General features: G+C 42.3%; 1 protein-coding gene across 9 annotated transcripts in view; it reads right to left on the reverse strand.

Annotated features, from left to right (window-relative positions):
• Positions 1-1727: 1727 nt before the first annotated feature.
• Positions 1728-15177, reverse strand: part of LOC103032185 (zinc finger protein 239) — a 54523-nt gene continuing 41073 nt past the window's right edge. For 5 of the 9 annotated variants that reach the window (XM_049476688.1, XM_049476686.1, XM_049476684.1 and 2 more), the window contains exon 2: positions 1728-2907. In XM_049476688.1, the coding sequence (XP_049332645.1) occupies positions 1830-2708 (879 nt within the window). In that variant the 5' untranslated portion in view covers positions 2709-2907 and the 3' untranslated portion in view covers positions 1728-1829. Of the gene's footprint in view, positions 2908-4432; positions 4597-11273; positions 12156-15177 lie in introns of those variants that run through there. The other 4 variants (XM_049476690.1, XM_049476691.1, XM_022666719.2 and 1 more) reach the window with 2 other exon arrangements.

Consider the following 15177-nt stretch of genomic DNA (forward strand, 5'->3'; position numbering starts at 1 on the left):
CACCTCCTCAACCTGAGCATGAACTGAAGAGCAGCTGTTTCCTGTTTCTCCACTCCAGCAAAAGATGCTCCATATATGAGCTGCTAACTCATCCATTTCTAACCCATTTCTAACTCATTCTAACTCATCTGCTAACTCATTTCCCTTTATAAAGCTACGAGTCTCTCGTCTCTCTAATATGAGTTTTTTGTTGTTGGTGAAGAAGGAGTCGTTTATACAGGTATCAATGTGCAGCATGTGAGACGGCGTTTCAGGGACAGATTCTGTGTTCACATTACACACAGATACAGATCACCTACATTTACAGTGAATGTGAACTGTCAAGATATTCATTTGAATTTTTTCCACTTCGTAAAAAGATTTAAGCCAAACCCATTTATTTACCACAGAACATGACCATATTTAAACAGGGGCATTTTTTCAAACCACATTCTTTCATTTAATTGGAAATCAGTGCCAAACATAGAGAGAATAAGATGGAACAGAAGACAAAATTCAGACAGTGGTATTTTTAGGCATAATGTGATCCATAGAATGTGACATGACTTGAGTAAAGACCCTGCCTCAGTCATCACTCAAGAGACTTTTTCCTAAAAAAAAGGTACGTTTTGGGTTAACTCACTCACTGTGTCTGTGTCTCTTTGTGCTTACGCACTATCACAATATACAGGGTTTGGACAATGAAACTGAAACACCTGTCATCATTTTAGTGTGGGAGGTTTCATGGCTAAATTGGAGCAGCCTGGTGTTCAATCTTCATTAATTGCACATTGCACCAGTAAGAGCAGAGTGTGAAGGTTCAATTAGCAGGGTAAGAGCTCAGTTCTGCTCTAAATACTGCAATGCACACAACATTATGGGAGACATACCAGAGTTCAAAAGAGGACAAATTGTTGGTGCACGTCTTGCTGGAGCATCTGTGACCAAGACAGCAAGACTTTGTGATGCATCAAGAGCCACGGTATCAAGGGTAATGTCAGCATACCACCAAGAAGGACCAACCACATCCAACAGGATTAACTGTGGACGCTGTAAGAGGAAGCTGTCTGAAAGGGATGTTCGGGTGCTAGCCCGGATTGTATCCAAAAAACATAAAACCACAGCTGTGCATTTTTTTGTAAGTGCAAACACAAAGAGCAATATCATGATTATTAATATTAATATTCATGTCATATCCATTTATTAAACGATAAATCGATAATACAGTTATTGTGACAGGCCTTCTACACTAACATGATTGAAGCATTAAACCATTTATTATTAATACTGAAGACTGGTGATTGGTGTGCTCACCAAATTTTATTTTAACTATTTTATTTTTCTTTTGAACTCTATGAACAAGTTGTCCATATTTCTTAACCCTTTCAGACCCTGTGTCCATTACAATGGACAGCATGTGTTTCTTTTTTATGTTTTGTTGCAAATAACGGTAATTAAAGCCTACTGTCTATCAGAATAGAACAACAGAACAATAACGAACAATAACAAGCCAACGAAAAAATTACAGTTGCTCAGCCCCGCCCACTGCACCAGAAAAAAGCAGAAACTCAGGCATTAGTGCATGGCTGCACTAATTTACTAATTTTATGTGATTTGAAACACTTTTATCATGGTAATGTTACTGTTTATGGATGATTTGTAAAGTAAAAAGTAAAAAGGTCAATATCAGATCTAAAATAAAAATGTTAAACACAGGCATCCAATGCAATTAACATTAAAAAAAGCAATTTGATATTTTAGTTAAGTGGATTTAATTTGTATACAGATTTTTTGGTGTGAATTGCAAACAGAAAACAGCAATCGTATATATTTTTCACTGGAACTGAATGTTATAACCTGGACTGGTCGATGCTCTTACTGCACTTGTGTCTCTGTAATGACATTAAATGTCTGAAGCTCTTTTCACAGTCTGAGCAGTGATACGGTTTCTCTCCGGTGTGAATGCGCAAGTGTCTGTTTAGAGTACTCTGCTGAGTAAAATATTTCCCACACACTGAACACTGATGCGGTTTCTCTCCGGTGTGAATGCGCTGGTGTAGTTTAAGCGAATTGTAATGAGTAAAGCTTCTCTCGCACTCTGAGCAGCGATAGGGTTTCTCTCCAGTGTGAATGCGCTGATGATGTTGGAGATGACTCAGCTGATTATAACTATTTCCACAGCCTGAACAGTAATACGGTTTCTCTCCAGTGTGAACGCGCTGGTGTAGTTGGAGACTACCCAGCCGATTAAAACTCTTTCCACATTCCGGGCAGTGATGCGGTTTCTCTCCTGTGTGAATGCTCTGGTGATGTTTGAGATTACTCTGTTGACTAAAACTCTTTCCACATTCGGAACAATAATACGGTTTCACTCCTGTGTGAACGCGTCGGTGTATTTTGAGGTGACTCTGTGTAATAAAACTCTTTCCACAGTCCGTGCAGTGATACGGTTTCTCTCCAGTGTGAATGCGCTGGTGTTTTGTGAGATGGCTCTGCGAAGTAAAACACTTTCCACAGTCTGAACAGTAATACGGTTTCTCTCCGGTGTGAGTGCGCTGGTGTTGCTGAAGATGTCCCTGTTGAGAAAAACTCTTTCCACAGTCTAAGCAGTGATACGGTTTCTCTCCAGTGTGAATGAGATGGTGTCTAATAAGAGTACTTTGCCTAGTAAAATTCTTCTCACACACTGAACACTGGTAAGATTTATCATTATCTGGACTTGTCTTCATCTCACCTGGAGATGCAGCTAAAAGGATGTTTATGGTAGACTGGAGATTCTCATGGATGCCGTGGTCTTTCAATCTTTCCGCAGCTTAAAAAGACTCTTCTGATCCTGCATGTCCATGGGTTTGTCAAGGTCAATTTCAATCAGGTTGGACAGTTGACACTAGAAGCAGGAGAAGACTTGGGACAGGACGGGATTCATTTCTAGAAGAGCACATGAGAAATGTGAAAAAGAAAATGTTTAATGTGAAATACTGGTCATTCAATGGTAAATAACTTTACTACTATTAATACAGCTCTGGAAAAAGAAAAGAGACCACTTAAAAATTATGACTTTCTTTGATTTTACAAAATTGAAAACCTCTAGAGTATAATCAAGAGGAAGATGGATGATCACAAGCCATCAAACCACCAAACTGAACTGCTTGAATTTTTGCACCAGGAGTAAAGCAGCATAAAGTTATCCAAAAGCAGCGTGTAAGACTGGTGGAGGAGAACATGATGCCAAGATGCATAAAAACTGTGATTAAAAACCAACCAGGGTTATTCCACCAAATATTGATTTCTGAACTCTTAACACTTTATGAATATGAACTTGTTTACTTTGCATTATTTGAGGTATGGAATTTCTAATTTTTTGCAAATTAATGCTCTAAATGACAATATTTTTATTTTGGAATTTGAGGTGTTCATGTTCATTTTACTCAAACATATACCTATAAAGAGAAAAATCAAAGAAACTGAAGGGGTCTCTTAACTTTTTTCATAGCTGTATATGATAAACGTATATACATTATAATTGAAGTAATTTCTACTACCTTCAATTGTTTCGTATTTTTGTTTTAGCTAAAAATATTCAATACTACACTGCATATTGTTGAACAACTACTACCACTGCTACTACAACATTTCATATTCCATTGCTGAACACCTGAATTTTCCCTCTGGGTATCAAGAATCACATATCTCATGTTATAATTATCTTTGTCTGTAACTGTCTCTGTCTTTGTGTGAATCTCTGTCCCTTCACTGATATAAAAACAAAGAAAGCAGACAGACAGCCAGTGTCTCACTATTTGGTCAATTATTACTATTATTTAAAGCTGCATCTCTGTATTTATTTCAAATAATAAGAGTTATTGTTTAATAAATAGCTTGCTATTTATCTCTGGTAAGTATCTAAATAGATCAGATTTAGATTAAAAACGTGTATAAGTAGATAGTAACTAAATGCAAAAAACAAATTTGTGTTGTGGAAGTTCCGTACAACTCAAAGGAAAATGGGATGTCAATATATAACTAGAGATATTTTAAATTAGGAACATGTTTAATCGACCTAACAATGAACAGATACAATACAGTATTTTATGTATTTATTTACTAAATTCTGTTTTTGAGCACATTACAGACAGAAACAGCATTTATTAATATTTTTATATATCAATAGAATATAAGTCAAGTCTGAAAGGGTTAAAACCAACAATGATACACACTGCTCTCTATAGATATTAGTCTATAAGTAACTGGGGATACATCCTGTTGTTGTACAGGTAAATCAAAATCCTTGGAATATAAAACTTAACATAAAAAAAATACAACCTGCAGCTCCACCGTTTAAATGTATTTGTTTAAAAACCAGCACTGCCCCAACCAATATGGCGGACGGTTTAAACGCTGCATCTAGGAGTAAATGTAGAAGATCGTGTTGAAGAGAGGAACTTCTCCATACCTTCTACAGATCAGCTGATCCTGTTCCTCCAGAGATGTAGAACCAAACCCCCCAAAAACACTCCAGCTGTAGAACCAGAGAATCTCCACTACTGTACAGCTTCTTCTCCTTCTTCTTTACAGGTTATGGAGGCTGCAGAACAACTACAAGATCATTACTGACACCTACTGACCATATCAAGCTAAATCTGAATAGAAAATAGAAAAATGGGTATAAAACCTAATCATTATTTTTTTCCATTCAGTAGAGTGAAAAAGAAATGGGTTTTCATCCCATTTTTAAATTATATAGTTTTTAATTTTAGCCTTTGGCGAATAGAACTGCAAGAAAAATGTAAAGGTGAATTTCTCCAATTTCAGATTTGTCTATTTTTGTGTCTTGTAACACAAATCTAATAGCATAATCCAACTTGCAATCTGAAAAATAAAGAAAAGATCTATTTTTACATTTTCTTAAATTCTAAATGTGAGGGGCAGTGAGGACAATGTTTTACTATATATGTAAAGAATATATATTGTGATTATTGGTTAATCTTCTATATAAATGCGTGTAAAATACACTGTGAGTAATAAAAATGATCAGATACAATGTGAGTATTGGTTAATGCATATAAAATACAAGGTTTCACACAATGATTATGTAATTATAGATACTAAGTCAAGTAATCATAATTGAAAGATATTTGTCAATACACCCAAGGTATAATAAACAGTTACTCTTCAACAGATATCTACAGTCTGTAATCTACAGTCAAAATTACAGTTTTAATCCTACTAAATAAGCTATGAGTATTGAACACTGTAGGGTAAATAAATAGCTAATATGGCTAGCTGTTTTAATAAGAAGCAAATATGCTATTTATGAGTTATCCAGTGTTATTATAGGCACTGAACTAGGTAGTTAAACTACAATAAGATACTAAAAAACATATAAAGCCGTTTTAATAAAAAAACTGATATGATATTTGTAAGTTTTATATATAAATGCTCACCGCTAATTTGTTAGCTAGCGCTAAGTAGCTAAACTGCGCTAAGCTAATCGGCTAAAAAGGGATTTTAGTCGGTTTTCTGTCGTTTTGTGTTGCATTATCAGAAAGATTAGATTGTATAATTTAACAGAGAAAGACAGAATTATCATAAAAACACATTCAAACATTAAAAACTGTGGCTCTGAGCACTTACAGAGCTGATAAGTAGCATATATAACTGGGTAGTACTTAGCCTAGCTAAACTATGCTAAGCTAAACTGTGGAGAGTGCTTGAGAGTAACATGAAGATGCTGCGTTTTGACTTGTCAGAATAATCAAAAAATATATCTGAAATAAAAAACACATGTAGATGTAAGATATTCTGTATTTTATTTTTCGAGATATTCTGGAGTAAATTTAACTAATCGTGAATGAGATTCAATATATCTCCAAATTAGGATGTTAGCTAAATTATGCTAAGCTAAATTGAGGTAAACTGGCTAATCTGTGGAGAGTGCTACAGCTACATAATTTTGCTGTTTATGATTTAGATTAATCAATAAATATATCTGAAACAAAAACACATCCAGATGTAAGATATCTGTAATTTATTTAGATATATTCTTGAGTAATATTAACTAACCGTGAATGAAATTCTGAAATGAAATGAAAATCTCGTGTCTTGATTTCAAGATATTTACAATTTATATTACACTAATCATTTTATGAAAAATACATAAATCCTAAAAAATAAGTGAATTTAATATATTGTGGCGGCTCTGGGTTGTGTGTGTGGCTGCCTGTAGGCATGGTTCTGTTCTCCTGTGTGCGAGGATGACGGGTGGGGCATCTCCCTTGGGAGGGGTTATGCAGAGAGGGTGGGCACCACTCTGGATCTGCCATCTGGGAGACACACAGCTGGGTTGGTGGCCTTTGGGCTGTTCATGCTCTGTGGGGTAATGGTTTTAGCTCTCCTAGTCTTGCTAAAGACTGTAAGTGAGTGGCAAGCCTGTTCAATAAAGGAGCTGTTGAGCATTCAGCATGAGTCTCACGGGTCTTCCTTCCTCTTCCACGCCACATTTGGTGTCAGAAGTGACCCTGCTGGAAGATATTAAGCTGCTGGCAGGGGAAATCGAACGGCTGAGGAGGAAGACAGCGGACCAACGGACTTGAGGCAAGGCTCTCCAGCGGGGTGGACTCGGACCTGACAGCGCCAGCGGGCTGTTCGGAGGTCGTGGCCGGGGAGAGGACGACACGAGCACGGCGGCTCTGGCTCCCAGAGCGGATGGCGCGAGGACGGCGGTGCTGACTCCCAGAGCGGATGGCGCGAGGACGGCGACGCTGGCTCACGGAGCGGATGGCGCAAGGACAGCGGCGCCGACTCGCGGAACGGACGGCGCGATGATGGCGGCGCAAGCCTCCGGGATGGCGGGCTTGACGGCTCAACCCTGCCTTACCCCCTACGACGGCAGCGCTGACTGGACAGCCTTCGAAGCTCAGCTTGAGATCGTGGCGGGCGGTGCGGGCTGGACGGACGCCGAGATTGCAGCCGAGGTGGGGTCGGAGCCGGTCTGATGCCCAACTGGAGTGCTGCCGCTGTGGGGGGCGTGGCCACAAGCGAGCGCACTGCAGCCGGCCGGGAAACGGAGCCGGGACTACCCAGTGAGGGTTACGGTGGCCCCAGGAACGCTATGCTTACCCTCGGGATCTGATTCCGGAACTGCCGGACTCAGCGGCTATTTCCTGAAATGCACATTGAATGGAGTGACGGTGAACGCGCTGGTGGACACGGGCTCGTCAGTCTCACTGATACAGCCCGAGCTAGCGACGGAGGTAGCGGCCGAGTTTGTGACTGAAAACAGCCAGCGCATCGCTCTCTCTTCAGTCACCGGGGATCCTATAGGTCTCCTAGGATTAACGGAGTTGACGATTGATGTCGGCAAGGGGCCCTTTCAACAACAGTTCTGGGTAGGACGCATCAACGACCCGTGCATTCTGGGCAAGGACCTGCTCTCACGCGTCGGAGCTATCATTGACTGTGCACGGGGCTCGGTGATGGTGACTGGACTCCCCGTAGAGATACGCGACGAGTTAGGGGTAAGTGAACTGGTGGGAGGGAATGTGTGTGATTCGGTGCGTGATACGGTAGAGGACCCCGCTGGATGCGGGGTTGAGTGTAGATCTGATAGAGGAGATGCTGGAGCGCAGTTGTGTGGGTTTATCTGGTCCCCAACAACTCCGTATGCGCGAACTGATCGGCCGTTTTCGCACGAGTTTCGCTGTGTCTGAGCGCGAGTGTACTAAAACTAGCCTTGCGGTTCATTCGATAAACACGTGTGACGCCCAGCCCATCAGGCTGAGGCCGCACCGTCTGGCTTTAGCAAAGCGCGTAGCGGCGGAGCAGTTAGTCCGCGAGATGGCGAGTACGGGCATTATTGAGCCTTCGAGCAGCCCGTGGTCGGCCCCGGTGGTCCTTGCGAAAAAGAAGGATGGAAATTGGCGCTTTTTGCGTGGATTATCGGCGACTTAACGCTGTCACGAAGCTTGACTCCTACCCGCTCCCCAGGATCGACGATACGCTGGACCAGCTGTCTGGTTCAGCTCGTTAGACCTGAGGAGCGGATATTGGCAGGTGCCCCTCGCGGCGGGGGATAGGGAGAAAACCGCTTTCTCGCTCGGCTCAGCCCTATGGCATTTCACGGTGCTTCCGTTCGGATTCGCCGGCTACTTTTGAGCGTCTTATGGAGCGTGTTTTATGCGGGGTTCCGCGGTTGTGCTGCGTCGTTTATTTGGATGATGTCTTGGCGCACGGAACCGACTTCGACTCCGCACTGTCTCACCTTGAAATGGTGCTCGGCGCGATTCAGGCGGCTAACCTGAAGCTCAATCCGGCAAAGTGTAATCTGCTAAGGCAGCGCGTGAGCTTCCTGGGCCACGTAGTGAGCGGTGCTGGCGTGGAAACCGATCCCAAAAAGACGGAGGCGGTCCGTGACTGGCCCACACCGCGAGACGCAAAAATGGTTCGCAGCTTCGTGGGGCTCGCCTCGTATTACAGGCGGTTTATTAGGGGGTTCGCGGACGTGGCAGCGTCACTTCATGCTCTGACTAAGCCTAGTGTGAAATTCCGCTGGTCTGATGAGGCGGAGCGGGCATTCGAGGAGCTAAAAAGCCGCCTGTGCAATGCTCCAATTCTAGCGTATCCGAAGGTGTCTGAGAGTTTCATTGTGGATACTGATGCGAGCGACCACGGCCTCGGAGCAGTCCTGTCGCAGGTTCAGGCCGGCTCCGAGTGCGTAATAGCGTACTATAGCCGCCGCCTGGACAAGGCGGAGCGCAACTATTGCGTAACGCGCCGGGAACTACTCGCGGTGGTCGAAAGCCTTAAACATTTCCGAGCGTACGTGTATGGGGTGCCCTTTCTGCTGCGCACTGACCACGCCTCGCTACAGTGGCTCATGCGTTTCCGCGAGCCCGAGGGCCAACTCGCGCGCTGGTTATCTAGACTCCAGGAGTTTCGTTTTGAGGTTGTGCACCGCCTGGGCCGTGGCCACAGTAACGCGGATGCTTTGTCACGCCGGCCGTGTGTGGCCGCCGACTGCAAACATTTTGCTCGTGCTGAGGAGAAATCTGCTGAGACCGCACGCTGCGCTGCAATCTCCGGGGATGTTACTGGCGCTGTCGGGGTGGCTCAGGTGTCCGTAGAGCAGCTTTATCGTGGGCAGTACACGCGCTCAGTGTGAACGTCACACCGTCGTGGCGGGAGGTGGTGCCGCTGGGCCCGATTGCTAAGGCGTTGCGCTCCAACTGGGCTAGTTTTAGTTTGTCCGACGGCGTGCTGTGCCATACCTGGGAGGATCCGGCGAACGGGCGGCGCGTTTTTCAGGTGGTGGTACCGAGGGCGCTTAGGGGATCGGTCCTACGGGGAGTTCATGGGTCACCTGGGGCTGGGCACTTTGGTGTCACCAAGACTCTGAAGCGCCTGAGGCAACGCTTCTATTGGCCTGGGTGTAGAACCAACATGGAACTCTTCGGGCACTGCTGTGACGTGTGCGCTGCCAAGAAGGGCCCCTCGAGGGCGCCCTGGCCCCACTTCACCCTTACCAGTGCGGCAGCCCGATGGAGCGGGTGGCCGTGGACGTGCTGGGCCCCTTTCCGGTGACGGACTCTGGAAATCGCTTTGTTCTGGTGGAGATGGACTATTTCTCGAAGTGGCCAGAGGCCTACGCGGTGCCGGACCTAGGGGCGGTCACTACTGCGGATATCCTGGTGCGGGAGTTCTTTTGCAGATTCGGGGTTCCGGAAGAACTGCACAGCGACCAGGGGAGAAATTTCGAGTCGGAGGTCATGGCGGAGGTCTGCCGCATCCTGGGAATCCATAAGACCAGGACGACGCCCCTTCATCCGCAGAGTGACGGACTGGTGGAACGTTTTAACCGCACGCTGGCGGCGCAGTTGGCCATGGTGTCGGACAAGAACCAGCGTGACCGGGACAGGCACCTGCCGGTAGTGGGCGCGAACTGAGGACGCCGGTCTCCCTGGCTTTTGGGGCGCCTCCTGACGGGGGCGGGTACGCTTCGGACACGCCCACTTTTGTCTCGGACCTTATGTCTTCGCTGGAATTAGCACACCGTCTAGCGCGCTCCAACCAGTCTGCTGCCGGACAGAAGCAGAAGCGTGCGTACGACACGCGCTGCTTTGGGGACCCGTTGGCGGTGGGGGCGAGGGTTTGGCTATATAACCCTCAGCGGAAGAAGGGACTGTGCCCGAAGCTCCAGTCGGCCTGGGTGGGTCCGTGCTTGGTGCTGTCCAGGCTGGGGGAGGTGGTGTATAAGATCCGGTGGGGCAGACGCACTATGATTGTGCACCGTGATAGGCTAAAGACTGTAAGTGAGTGGCAAGCCTGTTCAATAAAGGAGCTGTTGAGCATTCAGCATGAGTCTCACGGGTCTTCCTTCCTCTTCCACGCCACAATATATTTAATTGGTATTAAGAATGGGTAGTACTTAGTAGGTAGTAAAAATGCAATAACTAAGAAGTGGTTGAGTAAAGAACCCCTAACACTCTGAATTGGTTGAAATTGTTCAGATTTAAGTAATGGAGAAAGTGACTAAACCATTTGAAAAATACTGGAGAAAATGGAAATCTTACTTCACTCCGAGCTGATTTTATACCATTCAACTGCCTGATCTTCCTTTTCTGTTGTTTTGTTAGTTTAGTGTGTTAAAATTCAAGAAAATAGTAGAACTAGATAATAGCTAAATGCAAATTATATTGTGAATTAGAGGTTCCATACAACTAGAAGGAAACTAAGTAATTTTAACAAATCAAAGTATAACTAGAGAATTGTTAATTTAGTAACATATTTCATCAAAAAAAAGCCTGGACACACAAATAAATGTTAAAAAGGTTTGCCAAAAACTGCCATATATTACTAACTGCATGTAACTCAATGGATCTCTACTGGCAGACATGAGCACAATGCTCATGTTGGGTAATTTACTACAGTAGGAATCCTAGTGAATGGCTGTTAAAACCTCAAAAAATTAAAAAAGATCATTGAAAGACAATGAGTCCAAGTTTAAATGTAAAATATATTAAAATTTACTTGAACACTTGTGAGCTTTACAAATACATACAAGGAAAACATGAGGAACAAAATACATATAATTTATAATTAGACAATTTTTACATTAGCTATAGCTCCGCTATGGCTACGGTTTCTTCTTTTGACCTGTATCTCTGTAAAGCTGCTTTGTGACAATATTTGTTGTAAAAAGTGCTATATAAGTAAAATTGAATTGAATTGAAGAGAGCTAAAAGAGCAACGATGGGTTGATAGCACCCTTAGGTGTCCCTCTCCTAAACAAACACAGATTTGGTCAAATAAATTAAACCTTTATTTAAATAATGTCAATAAAAGGATGAATACAACTGCTTCTCCTTTGCTATATTACAATCACAGGGGATCATCCTCAAGAGATGCAATCAATAATAACAGTGCTGTGTGATTATTTTCTGTCACTGCTCTGAATGCACTTGTGTTTCTTTAATGTATGCGAGTGCCTGAAGCTTATCCCACAATCTGAACAGTAATACGGTTTCTCTCCAGTGTGAATGCGCTGGTGTACATTGAGATCACTCTGATAAGGGAAACTCTTCCTGCAGTCTGGACAGTAAAACGGTTTCTCTCCCGTGTGAATGCGAAGGTGTGTGTTGAGATGACTCAGTTGATTAAAGCTCTTTCCACACTCTGTACAGGGATACGGTTTCTCTCCTGTGTGAATGCGCCGGTGTGTGATGAGAGTACTTAGTTGATTAAAACATTTTCCACAGTCTAAGCAGGGATATGGTTTCTCTCCAGTGTGAATGCGCCGGTGTTTTTTCAGAACACTCAGTTGATTAAAACTCTTCCCACAGTCTGAGCAGTGATAGGGTCTTTCTCCTGTGTGAATGCGCTGGTGTGTGATGAGAGTACTTGGTGAATTAAAACTTTTCCCACAGTCTGAACACTGATACGGTTTCTCTCCTGTGTGAATGCGCTGGTGTTTTTTGAGATCGCTCAGTTGATAAAAACTCTTCCCGCACTCTGAACAGAGGTGAGCTTTCTCCTTGATTGGCTTCATTTTTCAGTGAGATGTTGCAAAAATCTATTGGAGGTATTACATCACTTTGTGGTTTTTGTGAAGATAAATTTCAATCAGGTAGGAAAGTCGTTACTAGGATCAGGAGAAGATTTGGACCAAGACAGCATTGGTTCTGGAAAAGACATAAAGAAACAAAAAACAAATGTGAAATGCAACAAAAGCCATTTATTATAAATTTATTATTGTATTATAAAAATACTCAAATTCTTCCGACCAAGCACGACCATGCTGGTTGCCCAAAAAGACCAAAATCACAACATACACTATGCTGGTAAAGAATTGGTTAACCAGCTTGCTTATTAGAGGTGTTTTTACTAGCAGCTATAAATAAAATATTTTTTTACCAACAATATTTAACCACTTAGTACAAAAACCTTCTGTAAAAGAGACAGCATACACCTAGAAACGTGCTTAGAACAACAGACTTCAATTGCATTACATTTCCCTCTATTAATCTAAGAGTTTACTAATATATTAGGCTGTAAAAACAACAACCATAGATAGCGTCTTTACCCAAACAAATTCATAGATGTTATTTATTTCTTTTGTGAAACTCACTGAAATGTGTTCAGTGTCCTAATGCTATAAGCATAGCCGCTATCGATCTATTTTTCATGTTTTTGCTAAAACGTATTCCTGTCACTCAGTAAAAGTAACAGGAATTAGTGGCAGTAACAGGAGTGAGTATTGTCCCCTGGTTTATTGCTTATTAATGTGAATATTAGTTAATAAAAACACTTTTCCCCCAATTCTGTTTGGTTCATCATTTATTCATTTGTTTAATAGTGTGGAAGATTGGCCTTAAAATAACAAGCTTACCTTATAATAATCATGCTAGAGCTTACCTTACAATAATCATGCTTGCTAAAGCCTTAGCTTAGATAATTAAAGCACATATTACACAAATATATCTATGTAAGCTATACTCTATATTCTCATCATCTTCTCGTAAACATTAATACTTAGTTACTAATCCACACGTAGACACATCATATTCCACACGTAGACACATCATATAATTGCTTAAAAGAATCTCTCATCTCAGCAGCACTGACCCAAGGGTCAACTGTAGAAAACATGCTTCCTCTTTTTAATGGTAAAAACATCTTGCGGTCCCAGAGCATGGCAGACTACAGGGTTCCTCTTTTTAGCTGGATTGAAACTAGTGAATAAAGTACATTTTTGTAACCTTACATTAAAAGATTACTCTGAAAAGTTATACATACAACTTCAAGCTTTGTTTAAGATATACTAACTAACTAATCTTACGGTAGATATAACGATACCATTATAAAACGGAGAGTATGAACTAAAACTTACTGCAGATACACAGTGAGACAATGTGAATGTTAATTAACCATGGCCCGCCACAAATAGGGGAAGTTTATTGAGCAGGGGAATTAATAACCCATGGGGCCTGCCACAAAGGGGAACTGAATCTTCCCTTCTTCATTGAGCAGGGGAATCAATAACCCATAATAGAACCTCATTTAACCAAAGGCCCGCCACTTGGGGGAATTGAAACTTCCCGAGCAGTGTTTTTGGCAACTCACGATTCCCCAGAAAGCCTACTGGGCAAAGGTCAAACAGAAGTTCCGAGAAGGTCTAAATAAAACGAGTTCTGAGAAAGACTGAATAAAACTAAAAATGGACTAATAATTAGAAAAACAGAAGTATTACTCATTCATGCCTAGCAACCACCTAGCAACCGAGGTACGTCACAAAAGGGTATATAAGATGGAGTCAGAAATACCGAGGTTCAGAAGAACTTGGGGCGACGTTCTAGTTTTAGGCTAGGATGCTTTGCCTGTATCTGTTCTTCCCAGAATTCTGAAAATAAATCTTACTTGTTCACTCTCAATCTCCGTGTCGACTGAATTCCTGGATCAACGAACATTCAACAGAGAAGCTAAAGACAGCACTTTTCTACAATTTGGTGACCTTCCGACGTGATATCCAGGGTTTCGGCCGGCGAGGACACAGCTGACAGATTTCTTCACTCATTTGGGCCCATCCTACACAGGTGAGCAGATTGCCTTTTTATTAAAAAATCTGCATATTGGATATTTCAAACAGAATGAGTGATGGGATCCAGTAAGCTACATCCTGGTAAATTGGATTGAACAACTAAAATTTTTTATTATTATTTTCTCTTCTATTTTATGTTTAAGAAACCGGTATAAAGGATAAAAGGATAAAAGGAAAAAGGATAAAGGATAAGGAAAACAGTGCTTAATGAGACCGGGTGCTGGCGTGCCCCATCTGCCCATATTGGGTTAGATTAATGGCTAGGACGTGGTGTTCCTTGAAAGTGGTTACTTCTGAATAAAATAAAAGGACTGGGAGCTGGCGTACCCCACTCACACGTGATCAATGTGAGATAATTGCCGGGACAGACGGGGTCATCCTTAGGCGTGGTCCACCTTAAACCCAGACGGTTATACAAACTGCTGGGAGATTTTTAAAACTTTTTTATTTTCTTTATTTTTAAGTTTTTAGCTTAAAGAACGAGCACTGAAATACTCTGAAGTAGTGTTTTCTGCTTAGGTGCAGGAAAGTAGGAAAGAGTATGTAGTTTAAATAAAAATAAGAAAAACAAAATAAAAATACATATGCTCTTGGTATTGTACAACTAAGGTAAAGCAATTGCTATTTGTTGATTTAATTGTTGTATGTGATTTGTGCGCGCAGGGGGGTAAAATAACATAATAAAATAACATAATAATAAATTATATATATATATACATATATAAAATAAATAGGATAGTTGGAGTATTTAACAATTCTACAGAACAATGGGTGTCATCCATTTCTTTAAGTGATGATGACTGAATAGGCACAGTAAAAGGGTGTACGAGTGTCTGTTACAGGGATTAAAAGTGTACCAGTGAGTGAGAAAGTGTATGGCAGCGAATTAAAAGTGTGTGTGTAAGACTGAGGGCGAGAAACAGAAGTGTGTGCGTATGTGTTGCAGTGTGTGTGAAACTGTGTGTGAGCGGGGCTCCTGTGAGCGGTGTGATTGGTTGAGTGTACGAAAACTTGTGTGACAATGAAATAGGAATGGATGAGTCCCACTGCAGGGGAGGAGTCCAAGGTGAAGTAGGTGGAGTTGGTGCAGCCTATTGGTTTTAGAC

The sequence above is a fragment of the Astyanax mexicanus genome, chromosome 4 (genome assembly GCF_023375975.1).
Source record: "Astyanax mexicanus isolate ESR-SI-001 chromosome 4, AstMex3_surface, whole genome shotgun sequence".
Classification (NCBI taxonomy): Eukaryota; Metazoa; Chordata; class Actinopteri; order Characiformes; family Acestrorhamphidae; genus Astyanax; species Astyanax mexicanus.